This window comes from Gadus morhua, chromosome 12, assembly GCF_902167405.1.
Source record: "Gadus morhua chromosome 12, gadMor3.0, whole genome shotgun sequence".
In the NCBI taxonomy this organism is placed as follows: Eukaryota; Metazoa; Chordata; class Actinopteri; order Gadiformes; family Gadidae; genus Gadus; species Gadus morhua.
This window is the reverse complement of record NC_044059.1, coordinates 201746-221841: the sequence shown is the minus strand read 5'-3', so window position 1 is coordinate 221841 and position 20096 is coordinate 201746. Positions and strand designations below refer to the sequence as shown.

Here is a 20096-nt window from a genome sequence, read left to right as displayed (position 1 = left end):
TCTTCAGGCGAAACTGGGTATTTTTGTATGCACTGATTAAAATAAATAAATAACAGTTTATATTTATTTAATATTTACAGTGAACTTATTTATCGATTACGAGCAGGCAACAGAAGAGACTGCCGTTCTGTCTCCGGGGTCCTCGTTGGTACCTTGGTCGCGGACAAACAAAACGCTCTCTGGTAAACCCGAAATACTGCTCTAATGTACTAATATACTACTAATACTACTATATGCACTAATATAATACTCTAATGTACTAATATACTACTCGAATGTACTAATATACTACCCTAATGTACTAATAGACTACTATATGTACTAATATACTACTCTAATGTACTAATATAATACTCTCATGTACTAATATACTACTATATGTACCAATATACTACTCTTATGTTCTGATATACTCGGAGGCCCTATCATGTTAAACTGTTTGAATACAGTGGATTTCTATCCTCCAATCTGAGGGTATTTTATGTATAACCCTACAGACAAAGCTTGTATATTACATCCTTTGTCAAATCTGTTATTTAATACACATTCTGTGAAAATGTGTGTAAAGCAAACTACTTTTAAGTGAAGCTAGCTGCACACATTTATAATGGCATTTATTAGAAGGTAGTACATAAACAGAACAATGTATAATAAAACTACCGGTTGTCGTAATGTCACTTTGAATTAATGTAATCTAATCCCAGGTTTGTTCATGTAATCTAATCCCAGGTTTGTTGTGTTAATCCCAGGGTGTGAGTCATGGAGGTGGCCTATGTGTGTGAGTGGGAGAAGAGACCCCAGAGCACACATTGTCCCTCGGTTCCTCTGGTCTGCTCCTGGTCCTGCAGGAACCTAGTGGCCTTCACCAGCGACCTGAAGAACCAAGAAGATGAGAAGGGTAATGCTAGTGATGAAGTCCATGGGTCTTGATAATGATCAAGACGATGGGTAATGATAAACATGAAGATGATGGGTAATGATAACGATGAAGATGATGGGTATTGATAATGATGAAGACAATGGGTAATGCTGACGATGAAGACGATGGGTAATGCTAATGATGGAGCTGAATGATGATGTATGTATCTATTTTATCTATAAATGTATTCTATGTTCTCAGACGTCAGCCACATGATCCACATCATAGACACCGACCATCCCTGGGACGTCTACTCTATTAACTCAGGGCATGCTGAGGTCATTTCCTGTCTGGAGTGGGACCGGTCAGGTGAGTCACTGGTTCTGAGGAGTGTACGTACACTAGTGAGCAGGAGTGGCAAACCACTAGGGAGGGTCGAACCACTAGGGAGGGTCGAACCACTAGTGAGGGTTAGTACCACTAGTGAGTGTTAGTACCATTAGTGAGTGTCAAACCACTAGTGAGGGTTAGTACCACTCGTGAGGGTTAGTACCACTAGTGAGGGTTAGTACCACTAGTGAGGGTTAGTACCACTAGTGAGGGTTAGTTCCTCTAGTGATCAGAGTGTGGCTCCAGGCTCCAGGCTGCTGTCTGCGGACGGAGATGGGACCATTAAGTGCTGGGCGATGGCGGACCACCTGGTGAGCTCGTGGGAGTCGTCCCTGGGCAGCGCTCTGGCCGGGGAGCCCATCGTGGCCCTCTCCTGGCTGCACAACGGGGTGAAGCTGGCCCTGCACGTGGAGATGGTAACACTATAGCCGCCGCTCCACTGACGGTCAGCTGGCTTCGGGCTGACCCTTCTGTCTTTACACTCTGACCCTTCCGTCTTTACACTCTGACCCTTCTTTCTTTACACTCTGGTCCTTCTGTCTTTACACTCTGGTCCTTCTGTCTTTACACTCTGGTCCTTCTGTCTTTACACTCTGTTCCTTCTGTCTTTACACTCTGGTCCTTCCGTCTTTACACTCTGACCCTTCTTTCTTTACACTCTGGTCCTTCTGTCTTTACACTCTGGTCCTTCTGTCTTTACACTCTGGTCCTTCTGTCTTTACACTCTGGTCCTTCTGTCCTAACACTCTGGTCCTTCTGTCTTTACACTCTGGTCCTTCAGTCTTTACACTCTGGTCCTTCTGTCTTTATACTCTGGTCCTTCTGTCTTTACACTCTGGTCCTTCTGTCTTTACACTCTGGTCCTTCTGTCTTTACACTCTGGTCCTTCTGTCTTTACACTCTGGTCCTTCTGTCCTAACACTCTGGTCCTTCTGTCTTTACACTCTGGTCCTTCTGTCTTTACACTCTGGTTCTTCTGTCTTTACACTCTGGTCCTTCTGTCTTTACACTCTGGTCCTTCTGTCCTTACACTCTGGTCCTTCTGTCTTTACACTCTGGTCCTTCTGTCTTTACACTCTGGTTCTTCTGTCTTTACACTCTGGTCCTTCTGTCCTAACACTCTGGTCCTTCTGTCTTTACACTCTGGTCCTTCTGTCTTTACACTCTGGTCCTGTCTTTACACTCTGGTTCTTCTGTCTTTACACTCTGGTCCTTCTGTCCTAACACTCTGGTCCTTCTGTCTTTACACTCTGGTCCTTCTGTCTTTACACTCTGGTCCTTCTTTCTTTACACTCTGGTCCTTCTGTCTTTACACTCTGGTCCTTCTGTCTTTACATTCTGGTCCTTCTGTCTTTACACTCTGGTCCTTCTGTCTTTACACTCTGATCCTTCTGTCTTCACGCTCTGGTCCTTCTGTCTTTACACTCTGGTCCTTCTGTCTTTACACTCTGGTCCTTCTTTCTGTCTTTACACTCTGGTCCTTCTGTCTCTACACTCTGGTCCTTCTTTCTGTTTTTACACTCTGGTCCTTCTGTCTTTACACTCTGGTTCTTCTGTCTTTACACTCTGGTCCTTCTGTCCTAACACTCTGGTCCTTCTGTCTCTACACTCTACTACTCACTCTAGTCCGGCTCCACCAACTTCGGGGAGAAGTTCTCCCGGGTGAAGTTCTCCCCATCGCTGACGCTGTTCGGGGGTAAGCCGATGGAGGGCTGGCTGGCGGTCAGCATCAGCGGTCTGGTGACGGTGTCCTTGCTGAAGCCCAACGGGACGCTGCTCACCTCCAGCGAGAGCCTGTGCCGCCTGCGGGGCCGCGTGGCGCTGGCCGACATCGCCTTCACCGGGGGCGGGAACATCGTGGTGGCGGCGACAGATGGCTGCAGCTCCTCCCCGGTCCAGTTCTACAAGGTGGGGAGGAGAGGTTACCATGGGGATAACCCCTCTGTTGCTAGGTGGTGTTACCATGGGGATAACCCCTCTGTTGCTAGGTGGAGTTACCATGGTGATAATAACCCCTCTTTTGCTAGGTGGTGGTTACCATGGTGAATGAGAAGTGTCGCATCGACACAGAGCTGCTGCCGTCTCTCTTCATGCGCTGCACGACGGACGCTGTCCGCAGGGAGAAGTACCCCACGGTCACACACCTCAGGTTCCTGACCAGAGAGAACTCTGAGCAGGTCAGACACACAACACACACACACAACACACACAACGCAACCTAACGCACACACAAGTGTATGTTGACCTGTGTGTGTGTGTGTGTGTGTGTGTGTGTGTGTGTGTGTGTGTGTGTGTGTGTGTTTGTGTGTAGGTGCTGCTGTGTGCTTCCTGTCAAGGCGGGAGTATCGTGGAGTGTTGGTCTCTACGGAAGGAGGGACTTCCTGTCAACAACATCTTCCAACATCGCTCCCCCGTCGGTAAGGACCAGTCCAGTACAGACCAGACTAGACCAGACTAGACCAGTAAAGACCAGTACCGACCAGTACAGAGCAGGCCAGACTAGACCAGTTATTCAGGGCCTAATGGGAGGCTGTTCCCAGTGGGGGAGAAGCAGCCCACCATCCTGAAGTGGCGGATCCTGTCGGCCACCAACGACCTGGAGCGCGTCTCGGCCGTGGCGCTGCCCAAGCTGCCCATCAGCATCTCCAACACGGACCTGAAGGTGGCCTCCGACACCAAGTTCTGCCCCGGCCTCGGTGGGTACCCCTAACCTGGGCTCTGACGTCATCGTCCATCTTCTGCATGCCCCCCTAGTCCCCCTTAATCCTCTACCCCTCTCCTCAGCCCTTAACCTTAACTCCTCTACCCCTCTCCTCAGCCCTTAACCTTAACTCCTCTACCCCTCTCCTCAGCCCTTAACCTTAACTCCTCTACCCCTCTCCTCAGCCCTTAACCTTAACTCCTCTACCCCTCTCCTCAGCCCTTAACCTTAACTCCTCTACCCCTCTCCTCAGCCCTTAACCTTAACTCCTCTACCCCTCTCCTCAGCCCTTAACCTTAACTCCTCTACCCCTCTCCTCAGCCCTTAACCTTAACTCCTCTACCCCTCTACTCAGCCCTTAACCTTACCACTCTCCTTAGCCCTTAATGATGCTCTGCTGGTCTCCCATGATGCTCTGCTGGTCTCCCATGATGCTCTCTGCTGGTCTCCCATGATGCTCTGCTGGTCTCCCATGATGCTCTCTGCTGGTCTCCCATGATGCTCTGCTGGTCTCCCATGATGCTCTGCTGGTCTCCCATGATGCTCTGCTGGTCTCCCATGATGCTCTGCTGGTCTCCCATGATGCTCTGCTGGTCTCCCATGATGCTCTGCTGGTCTCCCATGATGCTCTGCTGGTCTCCCATGATGCTCTGCTGGTCTCCCATGATGCTCTCTGCTGGTCTCCCATGATGCTCTGCTGGTCTCCCATGATGCTCTGCTGGTCTCCCATGATGCTCTGCTGGTCTCCCATGATGCTCTCTGCTGGTCTCCCATGATGCTCTCTGCTACCAGGTCTGGCGCTGTCCTTCCACGACGGGAGCCTCCAGATCCTGCACCGGCTGTCCCTGCACACCATGGGCGTGTTCTACGGCCCTGGGGGAGCGGCCCGGCCTGGGGACGACTCCGCCGTGAAGCGCCAGCGGACCGGGGCCCCCCCGCTGCACTTCAAGGCCCTCCAGTTCTCCTGGACCTCCCTGGCACTGGCCGGGGTCGACAACCAGGGCAAGGTCTGCACCTCCTCTAGGAGCAGCAGCTCCTCACTGACCCCTTAGAACCACAGTGAAGATAGCCTCCTTGGAACCACAGTGAAGATAGCCTCCTTAGAACCACAGTGAAGATGGCCTCCTTGGAACCACAGTGAAGATAGCCTCCTTAGAACCACAGTGAAGATAGCCTCCTTGGAACCACAGTGAAGATGGCCTCCTTGGAACCACAGTGAAGATAGCCTCCTTAGAACCACAGTGAAGATAGCCTCCTTAGAACCACAGTGAAGATAGCCTCCTTAGAACCACAGTGAAGATAGCCTCCTTAGAACCACAGTGAAGATAGCCTCCTTAGAACCACAGTGAAGTTAGCCTCCTTAGAACCACAGTGAAGATAGCCTCCTTAGAACAACAGTGAAGATAGCCTCCTTAGAACCACAGTGAAGATAGCCTCCTTAGAACCACAGTGAAGATAGCCTCCTTAGAACCACAGTGAAGATAGCCTCCTTAGAACCACAGTGAAGATGACCTGTGTTTCCTCGGCAGCTGCACATGCTCCGAGTGTCCCCCTCCATGGGCCAGCTGCTGGACATGAACACCACGCTGCGCCACCTGCTGTTCCTGCTGGAGTACTGCATGGTGACGGGCTACGACTGGTGGGACGTCCTGCTGCACGTGCAGCCAGCCATGGTCCACAGCCTGGTGGAGAAGCTGCACGAGGAGTACATGAGACAGAACCACGCGCTGCAGCAGGTACAACACCACAGCACCTCTTAGAACCAGGTAGAACCACCTTCAACCAGGTAGAACCACCTTCAACCCCGTAGAACCACTTAGACCCAGGTAGAACCAAACACGGAACCATCTAGGACCGGGTACAACCACCACACAGAACCCTCTCTCTGTGTAATACTATCTAACCCTCTCTCTGTGTAATACTATCTAACCCTCTCTCTGTGTAATACTATCTAACCCTCTCTCTGTGTAATACTATCTAACCCTCTCTGTGTAATACTATCTAACCCTCTCTCTGTGTAATACTATCTAACCCTCTCTCTGTGTAATACTATCTAACCCTCTCTCTGTGTAATACTATCTAACCCTCTCTGCTTAATACTATCTAACCCCCCCTCTGCTTAATACTATCTAACCCTCTCTCTGATTAATACTGTCTAACCCTCTCTCTGTGTAATACTATCTAACCCTCTCTCTGTGTAATACTATCTAACCCTCTCTCTGTTTAATCCTATCTAACCCTCTCTGCTTAATACTATCTAACCCTCTCTCTGTGTAATACTATCTAACCCTCTCTCTGTGTAATACTATCTAACCCTCTCTGCTTAATACTATCTAACCCCCCCTCTGCTTAATACTATCTAACCCACTCTCTGATTATTACTATCTAACCCTCTCTCTGTGTAATACTATCTAACCCTCTCTCCGTGTAATACTATCTAACCCTCTCTCTGTGTAATAATATCTAACCCTCTCTGCTTAATACTATCTAACCCTCTCTGCTTAATACTATCTAACCCTCTCTCTGTGTAATACTATCTAACCCTTTCTCTGCTACTATCTAACCCTCTCTGCTTAATACTCTCTAACCCTCTCTCTGTTTAATAATATCTAACCCTCTCTGTTTAATACTATCCAACCCTCTCTCTGTTTAATACTCTCTAACCCTCTCTCTGATTAATACTCTCTAACCCTCTCTCTGTGTAATACTATCTAACCCTCTCTCTGTGTAATACTATCTAACCCTCTCTCTGCGTAATACTATCTAACCCTCTCTCTGCGTAATACTATCTAACCCTCTCTCTGTGTAATACTATCTAACCCTCTCTCTGTGTAATACTATCTAACCCTCTCTCTGTGTAATACTATCTAACCCTCTCTCTGCGTAATACTATCTAACCCTCTCTCTGTGTAATACTATCTAACCCTCTCTGTTTAATACTATCTAACCCTCTCTCTGTGTAATACTATCTAACCCTCTCTCTGTGTAATACTATCTAACCTTCTCTGTGTAATACTATCTAACCCTCTCTCTGTGTAATACTATCTAACCCTCTCTCTGTGTAATACTATCTAACCCTCTCTCTGTGTAATACTATCTAACCCTCTCTCTGCTTAATACTATCTAACCCTCTCTGCTTAATACTATCTAACCCTCTCTGTTTAATACTATCTAACCCTCTCTCTGTTTAATACTATCCAACCCTCTCTCTGTTTAATAATATCCAACCCTCTCTCTGTGTAATACTATCTAACCCCTTTCTCTGTGTAATACTATCTAACCCTCTCTCTGTGTAATACTATCTAACCCTCTCTGCTTAATACTATCTAACCCTCTCTGCTTAATACTATCTAACCCTCTCTGCTTAATACTATCTAACCCTCTCTGCTTAATACTATCTAACCCTCTCTGCTTAATACTATCTAACCCTCTCTCTGTTTAATACTATCTAACCCTCTCTCTGCTTAATACTATCTAACCCTCGCTCTGCTTAATACTATCTAACCCTCTGTTTAATACTATCTAACCCTCTCTGTTTAATACTATCTAACCCTCTCTGTTTAATACTATCTAACCCTCTCTCTGTGTAATACTATCTAACCCTTTCTCTGCTACTATCTAACCCTCTCTGCTTAATACTATCTAACCCTCTCTCTGTTTAATACTATCTAACCCTCTCTCTGCTTAATGCTATCTAACCCTCGCTCTGCTTAATACTATCTAACCCTCTCTGTTTAATACTATCTAACCCTCTCTGTTTAATACTATCTAACCCTCTCTGTTTAGTACTATCTAACCCTCTCTCTGTGTAATACTATCTAACCCTTTCTCTGCTACTATCTAACCCTCTCTGCTTAATACTCTCTAACCCTCTCTCTGTTTAATAATATCTAACCCTCTCTGTTTAATACTATCCAACCCTCTCTCTGTTTAATACTCTCTAACCCTCTCTCTGATTAATACTCTCTAACCCTCTCTCTGTGTAATACTATCTAACCCTCTCTCTGTGTAATACTATCTAACCCTCTCTCTGCGTAATACTATCTAACCCTCTCTCTGCGTAATACTATCTAACCCTCTCTCTGTGTAATACTATCTAACCCTCTCTCTGTGTAATACTATCTAACCCTCTCTCTGTGTAATACTATCTAACCCTCTCTCTGCGTAATACTATCTAACCCTCTCTCTGTGTAATACTATCTAACCCTCTCTGTTTAATACTATCTAACCCTCTCTCTGTGTAATACTATCTAACCCTCTCTCTGTGTAATACTATCTAACCTTCTCTGTGTAATACTATCTAACCCTCTCTCTGTGTAATACTATCTAACCCTCTCTCTGTGTAATACTATCTAACCCTCTCTCTGTGTAATACTATCTAACCCTCTCTCTGTGTAATACTATCTAACCCTCTCTCTGTGTAATACTATCTAACCCTCTCTCTGCTTAATACTATCTAACCCTCTCTGCTTAATACTATCTAACCCTCTCTGTTTAATACTATCTAACCCTCTCTCTGTTTAATACTATCCAACCCTCTCTCTGTTTAATAATATCCAACCCTCTCTCTGTGTAATACTATCTAACCCCTTTCTCTGTGTAATACTATCTAACCCTCTCTCTGTGTAATACTATCTAACCCTCTCTCTGTGTAATACTATCTAACCCTCTCTGCTTAATACTATCTAACCCTCTCTGCTTAATACTATCTAACCCTCTCTGCTTAATACTATCTAACCCTCTCTGCTTAATACTATCTAACCCTCTCTGCTTAATACTATCTAACCCTCTCTCTGTTTAATACTATATAACCCTCTCTGTTTAATACTATCTAACCCTCGCTCTGCTTAATACTATCTAACCCTCTGTTTAATACTATCTAACCCTCTCTGTTTAATACTATCTAACCCTCTCTGTTTAATACTATCTAACCCTCTCTCTGTGTAATACTATCTAACCCTTTCTCTGCTACTATCTAACCCTCTCTGCTTAATACTCTCTAACCCTCTCTCTGTTTAATAATATCTAACCCTCTCTGTTTAATACTATCCAACCCTCTCTCTGTTTAATACTCTCTAACCCTCTCTCTGTGTAATACTATCTAACCCTCTCTCTGTGTAATACTATCTAACCCTCTCTGCTTAATACTATCTAACCCTCTCTCTGTGTAATACTATCTAACCCTCTCTGTGTAATACTATCTAACCCTCTCTCTGTGTAATACTATCTAACCCTCTCTCTGTGTAATACTATCTAACCCTCTCTCTGTGTAATACTATCTAACCCCCTCTGTTTAATACTATCTAACCCTCTCTCTGTGTAATACTATCTAACCCTCTCTCTGTGTAATACTATCTAACCCTTTCTCTGCTACTATCTAACCCTCTCTGCTTAATACTCTCTAACCCTCTCTCTGTTTAATAATATCTAACCCTCTCTGTTTAATACTATCCAACCCTCTCTCTGTTTAATACTCTCTAACCCTCTCTCTGTGTAATACTATCTAACCCTCTCTCTGTGTAATACTATCTAACCCTCTCTGCTTAATACTATCTAACCCTCTCTCTGTGTAATACTATCTAACCCTCTCTGTGTAATACTATCTAACCCTCTCTCTGTGTAATACTATCTAACCCTCTCTCTGTGTAATACTATCTAACCCTCTCTCTGTGTAATACTATCTAACCCTCTCTCTGTGTAATACTATCTAACCCCCTCTGTTTAATACTATCTAACCCTCTCTCTGTGTAATACTATCTAACCCTCTCTCTGTGTAATACTATCTAACCCTCTCTCTGTGTAATACTATCTAACCCTCTCTCTGTGTAATACTATCTAACCCTCTCTCTGTGTAATACTATCTAACCCTCTCTGTTTAATACTATCTAACCCTCTCTCTGTTTAATACTATCCAACCCTCTCTCTGTGTAATACTATCTAACCCTCTCTCTGTTTAATCCTATCTAACCCTCTCTGCTTAATACTATCTAACCCTCTCTCTGTGTAATACTATCTAACCCTCTCTCTGTGTAATACTATCTAACCCTCTCTGCTTAATACTATCTAACCCCCCCTCTGCTTAATACTATCTAACCCACTCTCTGATTAATACTATCTAACCCTCTCTCTGTGTAATACTATCTAACCCTCTCTCTGTGTAATACTATCTAACCCTCTCTCCGTGTAATACTATCTAACCCTCTCTCTGTGTAATACTATCTAACCCTCTCTGCTTAATACTATCTAACCCTCTCTGCTTAATACTATCTAACCGTCTCTCTGCTTAATACTATCTAACCCTCTCTGCTTAATACTATCTAACCCTCTCTGCTTAATACTATCTAACCCTCTCTGCTTAATACTATCTAACCCTCTCTCTGTTTAATACTATCTAACCCTCTCTCTGCTTAATACTATCTAACCCTCGCTCTGCTTAATACTATCTAACCCTCTGTTTAATACTATCTAACCCTCTCTGTTTAATACTATCTAACCCTCTCTGTTTAATACTATCTAACCCTCTCTCTGTGTAATACTATCTAACCCTTTCTCTGCTACTATCTAACCCTCTCTGCTTAATACTATCTAACCCTCTCTCTGTTTAATACTATCTAACCCTCTCTCTGCTTAATGCTATCTAACCCTCGCTCTGCTTAATACTATCTAACCCTCGGTTTAATGCTATCTAACCCTCTCTGTTTAATACTATCTAACCCTCTTTGTTTAATACTATCTAACCCTCTCTCTGTGTAATACTATCTAACCCTTTCTCTGCTACTATCTAACCCTCTCTGCTTAATACTCTCTAACCCTCTCTCTGTTTAATAATATCTAACCCTCTCTGTTTAATACTATCCAACCCTCTCTCTGTTTAATACTCTCTAACCCTCTCTCTGTGTAATACTATCTAACCCTCTCTCTGTGTAATACTATCTAACCCTCTCTCTGTGTAATACTATCTAACCCTCTCTGCTTAATACTATCTAACCCTCTCTGCTTAATACTATCTAACCCTCTCTCTGTGTAATACTATCTAACCCTCTATGTGTAATACTATCTAACGCTCTCTCTGTGTAATACTATCTAACCCTCTCTCTGTGTAATACTATCTAACCCTCTCTCTGTGTAATACTATCTAACCCTCTCTCTGTGTAATACTATCTAACCCTCTCTGTGTAATACTATCTAACCCTCTCTCTGTGTAATACTATCTAACCCTCTCTCTGTGTAATACTATCTAACCCTCTCTCTGTGTAATACTATCTTACCCTCTCTCTGTGTCATACTATCTAACCCTCTCTCTGTGTAATACTATCTAACCCTCTCTCTGTTTAATACTATCCAACCCTCTCTCTGTGTAATACTATCTAACCCTCTCTGCTTAATACTATCTAACCCTCTCTCTGTGTAATACTATCTAAGCCTCTCTTTTTAATACTATCTAACCCTCTGTTTAATAATATCTAACCCTGTCTGTTTACCACTGTCTAACCCTGTCTGTGTACCACTGTCTAACCCTCTCTGTGTACCACTGTCTAACCCTCTCTGTTAACACTGTCTAACCCTCTCTGTGTAACACTGTCTAACCCTCTCTGTGTAACACTGTCTAACCCTCTCTGTGTACCACTGTCTAACCCTCTCTGTGTACCACTGTCTAACCCTCTCTGTGTACCACTGTCTAACCCTCTGTGGTCCACTGTCTAACCCTCTCTGTTAACACTGTCTAACCCTCTCTGTTAACACTGTCTGTGTACCACTGTCTAACCCTCTCTGTGTACCACTGTCTAACCCTCTCTGTTAACACTGTCTAGCCCTCTCTGTGTACCACTGTCTAACCCTCTCTGTGTACCACTGTCTAACCCTCTCTGTGTACAACTGTCTAACCCTCTGTGGTCCACTGTCTAACCCTCTCTGTTCACACTGTCTAACCCTCTCTGTGTACAACTGTCTAACCCTCCAGGTCCTGGCCACGCGCATCGTGGCGGTGAAGGCGTCTCTGTGTAAACTGTCGTCGGCCACCGCCGCCCGGGCCTGTGACTTCCACGCCAAGCTGCTGCTGATGGCCATCAGCTCCACCTTCAAGTCCCTACTGCGGCCACACACCCTGCACAGCCCCGACAAGAGCCCTGGAGACCGGCTGGCCGAGATCTGCTCCAAGAACATCGACGTCGGTATGCGCATCTATAGAGATACAGAGCAGTGTTCATTTCGTTAACGAAAAATAAAAAATAAACGACCTTTTTTCCATGACTAAGAAGAGACGTTGACGAGCTAAAAATAGATCTTTGATAATAAAAACTATGACGAAATGTACTTTTTGTTTTCGTTGACGAGACGAGACAGGACTAAAATGTTAGTGGTGTGCTATTTGGACATTCAAAATGCACAATATTTTCCAATCAGTACACTCCCGTAAGGTTCTTATGCAACTGTTCACTCCTCCAGTAAATAGGACGGACCTTAGCTACGACTTGGCAACGGGAGGTATAGTCCACTCAGCTATGAGCTAACGTTATGCATTGTACATATTTATAATTCGTAATTCGTCCCAGCCTTTATACCACAGATACTCTAGTGTCTATAGCATATAACCGCGTTGTCTGATTACAGTTTAATTCATTTTTCACAATTTACCGGCTCTCGCTTTGAAGAAAATCACCGCGCCATTCGTTTCAATGGGAATCGCCATGGTCTATACTTCAACATAAGGTGGACTTTGAAATTCGTCCCAGCCTTTATACCCAAGATACTATAGGGTTTATAGCATATAACCGCGTTTTCTGATTACAGTTTAATGCATTTTTCACAATTAACCAGCTATCGTTTTGAAAGCTGAACAGACAAGAGTACTAAAGTGTGACGTCACATTTGCATAGCAACCGATTTTCGGTTCTACACAAACCAAATTAACAAGGGGAAATCCTATGCCACACAAACCTTTTTTAGAAAAGGAAAGATTTTTTTGCGAATTGATTTGTGAGTTTGCTTTACCAATGATGTAAGTAATATTGAGAATAGATTGTCTTAATGTAAAAAGAAACTAAACTAAACTAACGTTTATGAACTTTTCCTTTTAATACCAGAGGGGAATACATGAACGCCTCGACGTGTTTCGATTGGTAGTGATTTTCACCCCTTGAAATTGATTTATTTAATTTTGAAAGAAACAACACATGGACGTTTCCACTTTAGTACTCTATTTGAGTGGAACAACTTAGCAGGTGTCCATATATATGGGGTCAGCCTAATTGAACTAGTTTAAATAGAGAAAACATTTTGACTAAAAGTTGACTAAAATGTAAGGACTTTTCGTCGACTAAAACTAGACTAAAACTACAAAGGAAAACAATGACTAAAATGTGACTAAATCTAATAAGCATTTTCGTCAAAAGACTAAGATTAAATCTAAAATAGCTGACAAAATTAACACTGATACAGAGGGAGAAGGTAGGCACGGTAGATCTATGGATATAGAGACTGGGAAGGTAGGCACAGTAGATCTATGTATATACAGAGGGAGAAGGTAGGCATGGTAGATCTATAGATATAGAGACTGAGAAGGTAGGCATGGTAGATCTATAGATATAGAGACTGAGAAGGTATTCAAAAGGTATTCTTTCTGGAGATAGTAATAAGGTAGTGTCTCTAGGTATTGATCAGGTGGTGTCTCTAGGTATTGATCAGGTGGTGTCTCTAGGTATTGATCAGGTCGTGGTGTCTCTAGATATTGATAAGGTGGTGTCTCTAGGTATTGATCAGGTGGTGTCTCTAGGTATTGATCAGGTAGTGTCTCTAGGTATTGATCAGGTGGTGTCTCTAGGTATTGATCAGGTGGTGTCTCTAGGTATTGATCAGGTGGTGTCTCTAGGTATTGATCAGGTGGTGTCTCTAGGTATTGATCAGGTCGTGGTGTCTCTAGGTATTGATCAGGTGGTGTCTCTAGGTATTGATCAGGTGGTGTCTCTAGGTATTGATCAGGTGGTGTCTCTAGGTATTGATCAGGTGGTGTCTCTAGGTATTGATCAGGTCGTGGTGTCTCTAGATATTGATAAGGTGATGCTGAACCTGAAGACAGAGGAGTTTGTTCTTGACGGCCATCCTCTCCAGTCGCTCCAGCAGCTCATCCAGTGGGTTGGAGACTTCGTCCTTTACCTGCTGGCCAACCTGCCCAACCAGGTGAGTAATGCCATGCTAGTGATGTATGCTAGTATCTAAGACCTGCACAGTGGGCGCTGCAGGGTGTAACAGTGTTTGTGGGCGCTGCAGGGTGTAACAGTGTTTGTGGGGGCTGCAGGGTGTAACAGTGCTTGTGGGGGCTCTATAGGGTGTAACAGTGTTTGTGGGGGCTCTATAGGGTATAACAGTGTTTGTGGGGGCTCTATAGGGTATAACAGTGTTTGTGGGGGCTCTATAGGGTATAACAGTGTTTGTGGGGGCTCTATAGGGTGTAACAGTGTTTGTGGGGGCTGCAGGGTGTAACAGTGTTTGTGGGGACTGCAGGGTGTAACAGTGTTTGTGGGGGCTCTATAGGGTGTAACAGTGTTTGTGGGGGCTGCAGGGTGTAACAGTGTTTGTGGGGGCTGCAGGGTGTAACAGTGTTTGTGGGGGCTGCAGGGTTTAAAAGTGTTTGTGGGGGCTGCAGGGTGTAACAGTGTTTGTGGGGGCTGCAGGGTGTAACAGTGTTTGTGGAGGCTCTATAGGGTGTAACAGTGTTTGTGGGGGCTCTATAGGGTGTAGGGCTGTCAAAATTGCTCAAAAATGACATTCGAATGTTCGTTTGGAAAAAAATCACGAATTCGAACTATTCGAATATCTGGTTGCCTATTTTGTCGCATTATGTCAATAATGCGACAAAACCATGGTTCAAATTAGTGGGATATATATATATCCTATAAACAGCCCAGTAACGTGGAGGCCTAATCATGAAAAGCCACAACTTTGTATCGCTTGCATTTCACCACCACACCTGCAAGCGCGCAAACTATAGTAATCTGAAGAAGACGCCAGCTTCTGAATGTTACAAAGTATGCTAGTGGTAACGTTCCTTGCTTTGCTTACCATTTATCGAGAAGGCCTATTAAAATCGATAAAGAAAAAAATGCATGTCGCCTACGTCTTCCACCATGCCAGCGAAAGGGCCAGCACTACGCACCGTTCCGATTCATGAAAAAAAAGCTGTCTCGGTCTTTGCCAAGAACATTGCGTTATAGCAGCTTTCACCAGCCAGACTACTAGCTCCCTGAGCTCTGCTTCGGATGCTTATTGAATGGCATAGCCGAGCTGGAATACCTATATCCAAGTACGGAAACCCCGAGGGGATAAAATACATTCGCTCTTCACAATACTAGTCTGTTACACTTGTACCGCGGGAGTGTTTTTTCACATTCGAATATTATGAGGGACATCGCGAACAGACAGAGGCTCATTCACAAAGCAGATAGAGGCGCTTGTACCGCGGGAGTGTTTTTTCACATTCGAATATTAATTTTCACGTTCAAATTCGCGTTTTTGGATACATTTCGAACGAAAATTCGAACTTCGAATATTCGTTGACAGCCCTAATAGGGTGTAACAGTGTTTGTGGGGACTGCCGGGTGTAACAGTGTTTGTGGGGGCTGCAGGGTGTAACAGTGTTTGTGGGAACTCTATAGGGTGTAACAGTGTTTGTGGGGGCTCTATAGGGTGTAACAGTGTTTGTGGGGACTCTATAGGGTGTAACAGTGTTTGTGGGGGATCTATAGGGTGTAACAGTGTTTGTGGGGGCTGCAGGGTGTAACAGTGTTTGTGGGGACTCTATAGGGTGTAACAGTGTTTGTGGGGACTCTATAGGGTGTAACAGTGTTTGTGGGGGCTGCAGGGTGTAACAGTGTTTGTGGGGGCTGCAGGGTGTAACAGCGTTTGTGGGGGCTGCAGGGTGTAACAGGGTTTGTGGGGACTCTATAGGGTGTAACAGGGTTTGTGGGGACTGCAGGGTGTAACAGGGTTTGTGGGGGCTGCAGGGTGTAACAGGGTTTGTGGGGGCTGCAGGGTGTAACAGTGTTTGTGGGGGCTGCAGGGTGTAACAGTGTTTGTGGGGACTGCAGGGTGTAACAGTGTTTGTGGGGGCTGCAGGGTGTAACAGTGTTTGTGGGGACTCTATAGGGTGTAACAGTGTTTGTGGGGACTGCAGGGTGTAACAGTGTTTGTGGGGACTGCAGGGTGTAACAGGGTTTGTGGGGGCTGCAGTGTGTAACAGGGTTTGTGGGGGCTGCAGGGTGTAACAGTGTTTGTGGGGGCTCTATAGGGTGTAACAGTGTTTGTGGGGGCTCTATAGGGTGTAACAGTGTTTGTGGGGACTGCAGGGTGTAACAGGGTTTGTGGGGGCTCTATAGGGTGTAACAGTGTTTGTGGGGACTGCAGGGTGCAACAGGGTTTGTGGGGGCTGCAGGGTGTAACAGGGTTTGTGGGGACAGGGTTCGATAGTGCGTCCGGGCTTCGGGTTCCTGCGGGACGGATCGTCTCTGGGGATGCTCCGGGAGATGATGGTGATGATCAGGATCTGGGGCCTTCTGAAGCCCGGCTGTCTGCCCGTCTACACGGCCACGTCCGACAGCCAGGACAGCATGTTCCTGCTGTTCCGCCTCCTCAGCCGCCTCTGGCTCTGCTGTAAGCTCCTCCCACCTCTTTAATACTACCATCTCATTGGCTCAGTATACATCCCACCTCTCTCTCTCTAACACCATCTACCCCCCCCCCCCCCCCCCCCCTGCAGCCCGTGACGACGGCCCCCCCCAGGAGCCGGACGAGGGGCTGGTTGACGAGTGCTGCCTGCTGCCCAGCCAGCTACTGGTTCCCAGTATGGACTGGTTACCAGTCAACGACGGGGTCATCGTAAGGCTGCAGGGCAAGCTGCCGCTGCGCCTCACCTTCGGGAAGAGCTGGTCCCTGGCCGGGGGGTTAGACAGGTACCTGTCTCACATACCCGGCATCCGCACCTGTCTACCCTCCCCACCTGTCTGACGTGTGTGTGTGTGTGTGTGTGTGTGTGTGTGTGTGTGTGTGTGTGTGTGTGTGTGTGTGTGTGTGTGTGTGTGTGTGTGTGTGTGTGTGTGTGTGTGTGTGTGTGTGTGTGTGTAGGGGTCAGGGGGTCCAGTGGATGGATAACCTGCGCTGTCTCCACCTGGGGGTCTGCCCTACGGAGGACAGCAAGGCGTGCACCAGGTGAGGCCGCCAGGTTCAACACAAATGACACGCTCAGAGTAGAGTAGTGACAGAGTAGTGACAGAGTAGTGTTAGTGTAGTGATACAGTAGTGATAGACTGGTTATAGTGTAGTGATACAGTAGTGATAGTGTCATGATAGTGTAGTGATACAGTAGTGATAGTGTAGAGATACAGTAGTGATAGTGTAGTGACAGAGTAGTGATAGAGTAGTGACAGAGTAGTGGCACATTAGTGATAGAGAAGTGATAGTGTAGTGATAGTGTAGTGATAGTGTAGTGATAATGTAGTGATAGAGTAGTGATGGTGTAGTGATGGTGTAGTGATAGAGTAGAGTGAAGGATCTGAATGATCTGCAGTCCGCTAAGTGGTGAGCATGGTTCTATTTGGGGCCCGTCGGTCCCCAGTGAAGAACGTTAACCCCCTGTTGCGTCTCCACGTTCTCAGGTGCGGCTGTGTGACGATGCTCCGCTCGCCCAACAAGACCAACGCCATGAAGCAGTGGGAGCAGCGCTGGATAAAGAACTGTCTGTGTGGAGGACTGTGGAGAAGGATCCCCCCCAACCTGACCTGAGCACACCTGGACCAAGACACACCTACACCTGGACACACCTACACCTGGACACACCTACACCTGGACACACCTAGCTACACCTGGACACACCTAGCTACACCTGGACACATCTGGCTACACCTGGACACACCTACACCTGGACACACCTACACCTGGACACACCTACACCTGGACACACCTAGCTACACCTGGACACACCTACACCTGGACACACCTAGCTACACCTGGACACACCTAGCTACACCTGGACACAGCTACACCTGGACACACCTACACCTGGACACACCCAGCAACACCAGGGCTAACCTAGCAACACCAGGGCTAACCTAGCAACACCAGGGCTAACCTAGGAACACCTGGACACGAGGTGGAGAGAATGCTGTTTGTTTATGTAAATATTACTGTTAACCAATATTTTTCATATTAATTTCTGCCTTTTTGTATTTTTATTAAAGTGAATAAGAAAGACTGTTTATTCATATTTTAGTAAACCTCTCTGATTAACAAGTAAAAATTTGTTCCTATCTTCTACTTGTACAGCTGCGTTGTTGCAAATATATCCTAAACATTTTAATAATAGCCAATGTACAAATAATATGAAACGCCAAAACATATTTTGATCTACTAAAGCACTCAAAATGTCAGAGGACCAGAAACCAAGAGATCGGAATACTCTTCAGTACTCCTCTATACTCCCAGTACTCCTCTATACTCCCCAGTACTCCTCTATACTCCCCAGTACTCCTCACTACTCTCCAGCACTCCTCTATACTCTCCATTAATCCTCACTACTCCCCAGTACTCCTCACTACTCTCCAGTACTCCTCACTACTCCCCAGTGCTCCTCTATACTCTCCAGTACTCCTCTGTATTCCCCAGTACTCCTCACTACTCCCCAGTCCTCCTCTATACTCCCCAGTACTCCTCACTACTCTCCAGTACTCCCCATTAATCCTCAGTACTCCAATACTCCCCAGTACTCCTCAGTACTCTCCAGTACTCCTCAGTGCTCTCCATTAATCCTCAGTACTCCTCTATACTCCCCAGTACTCCTCACTACTCTCCAGTACTCCCCATTAATCCTCAGTACTCCTCTATACTCCCCAGTACTCCTCAGTACTCTCCAGTACTCCTCAGTGCTCTCCATTAATACTCAGTACTCCTCTATACTCCCCAGTACTCCTCACTACTCTCCAGTACTCCCCATTAATCCTCAGTACTCCTCTATATTCTTGTAGCTGTTCCATTCTGTGTTGGTAACGGAGTGCGGCAAGGAGGAATTTTGGTTCCTATTTTATTTAATGTTTGTATGGATGAATTATCAGATCAGTTAAATAGGTTAAAACGGGCTGTCTTGAGGGCAACACTGCCGTTAATCAATATGAATTAATAATTAATAAACCGTCTGTCTGCAGATGACCTGGTCTTGCTCTGACCATAGAGGGCTGGGTGGCAGCAGAGGCTGAGGGTGTGCTCTCAGTATGGCCTTGATCGTGACATAAAGTATAACGCTAAGAAGAGCCACATAATGATAGTTGGAAGCGCTGAGGACAGGAAATCAACCCAAGTCAATTTATTGTGTCTCCCAGGGGAGAAATTTGTTTGGATCTGGGCAATAGCTGCATCACATCAGTATGAAACAACATACAACATACAAACAGTTCATCACATGGGCAAGTGCAAAATTGTTGAACATAGTATTGGCAAATCACAGATACGAAAACGATCAGTAAAAACTATTGGACAAACAGGCTCAAAAACTGTTGTACTTAGTATTGTGCAAACAAGCATTCATGTGCAAAAATAGCAATCTGTAAATTCCCACACTCCTGTGCAAATAGCAATCACACCAAACACTCAGCATTCATCCTGACCAAAAACTGCTCCTCCATTCATACATCCATACCTGTGCAACAATAGCAATAGCAAACCAACCAGGCATACGATCACATACAGCAAGAGGTCAGACAGTCCTCTTGCTGTATGTGAGGAAATTAAATACCTTTGTCGTGTCATATCCGATAACTGGGCAGATGACAAAGACCTCTACCGACAGCGTTGTAAAATGTATGCTCAAGCTAACATGCTTATAAGGACGTTTTCTATATGCTCTGACTCTGAAGTGCTCCCTGTTTAGAACCTACATCACTCTGCTATATACTGCTCAATGTGGTCTAACTATAAAAAAAAGAGTATGCATAGGCTCAAGGTAGCATACAATGATGCACTGATTACTCCTCTATACTCCCCATTACACCCCATTACTCCTCTATACACCCCATTACTCCTCTATACTCCCCATTACTCCTCTATACTCCCCATTACTCCTCTATACACCCCATTACTCCTCTATACACCCCATTACACCCCATT

The 20096-nt window shown here is 45.3% G+C and overlaps 1 protein-coding gene across 1 annotated transcript; it reads left to right on the top strand.

Moving 5' to 3' along the window:
• Positions 1–73: 73 nt before the first annotated feature.
• On the top strand, positions 74–18237 carry med16 (mediator complex subunit 16). Its single transcript, XM_030372396.1, has 16 exons — positions 74–182; positions 750–898; positions 1121–1228; positions 1496–1665; positions 2876–3157; positions 3277–3426; positions 3561–3666; positions 3790–3945; positions 4743–4957; positions 5480–5686; positions 11911–12121; positions 13993–14126; positions 16403–16595; positions 16702–16894; positions 17067–17150; positions 17597–18237. The coding sequence occupies exons 2-16, from the start codon at positions 760–762 to the stop codon at positions 17721–17723; spliced, it is 2475 nt and encodes an 824-aa protein (XP_030228256.1). The 5' UTR covers positions 74–182; positions 750–759; the 3' UTR covers positions 17724–18237.
• The last annotated feature ends 1859 nt before the right edge of the window (positions 18238–20096 follow it).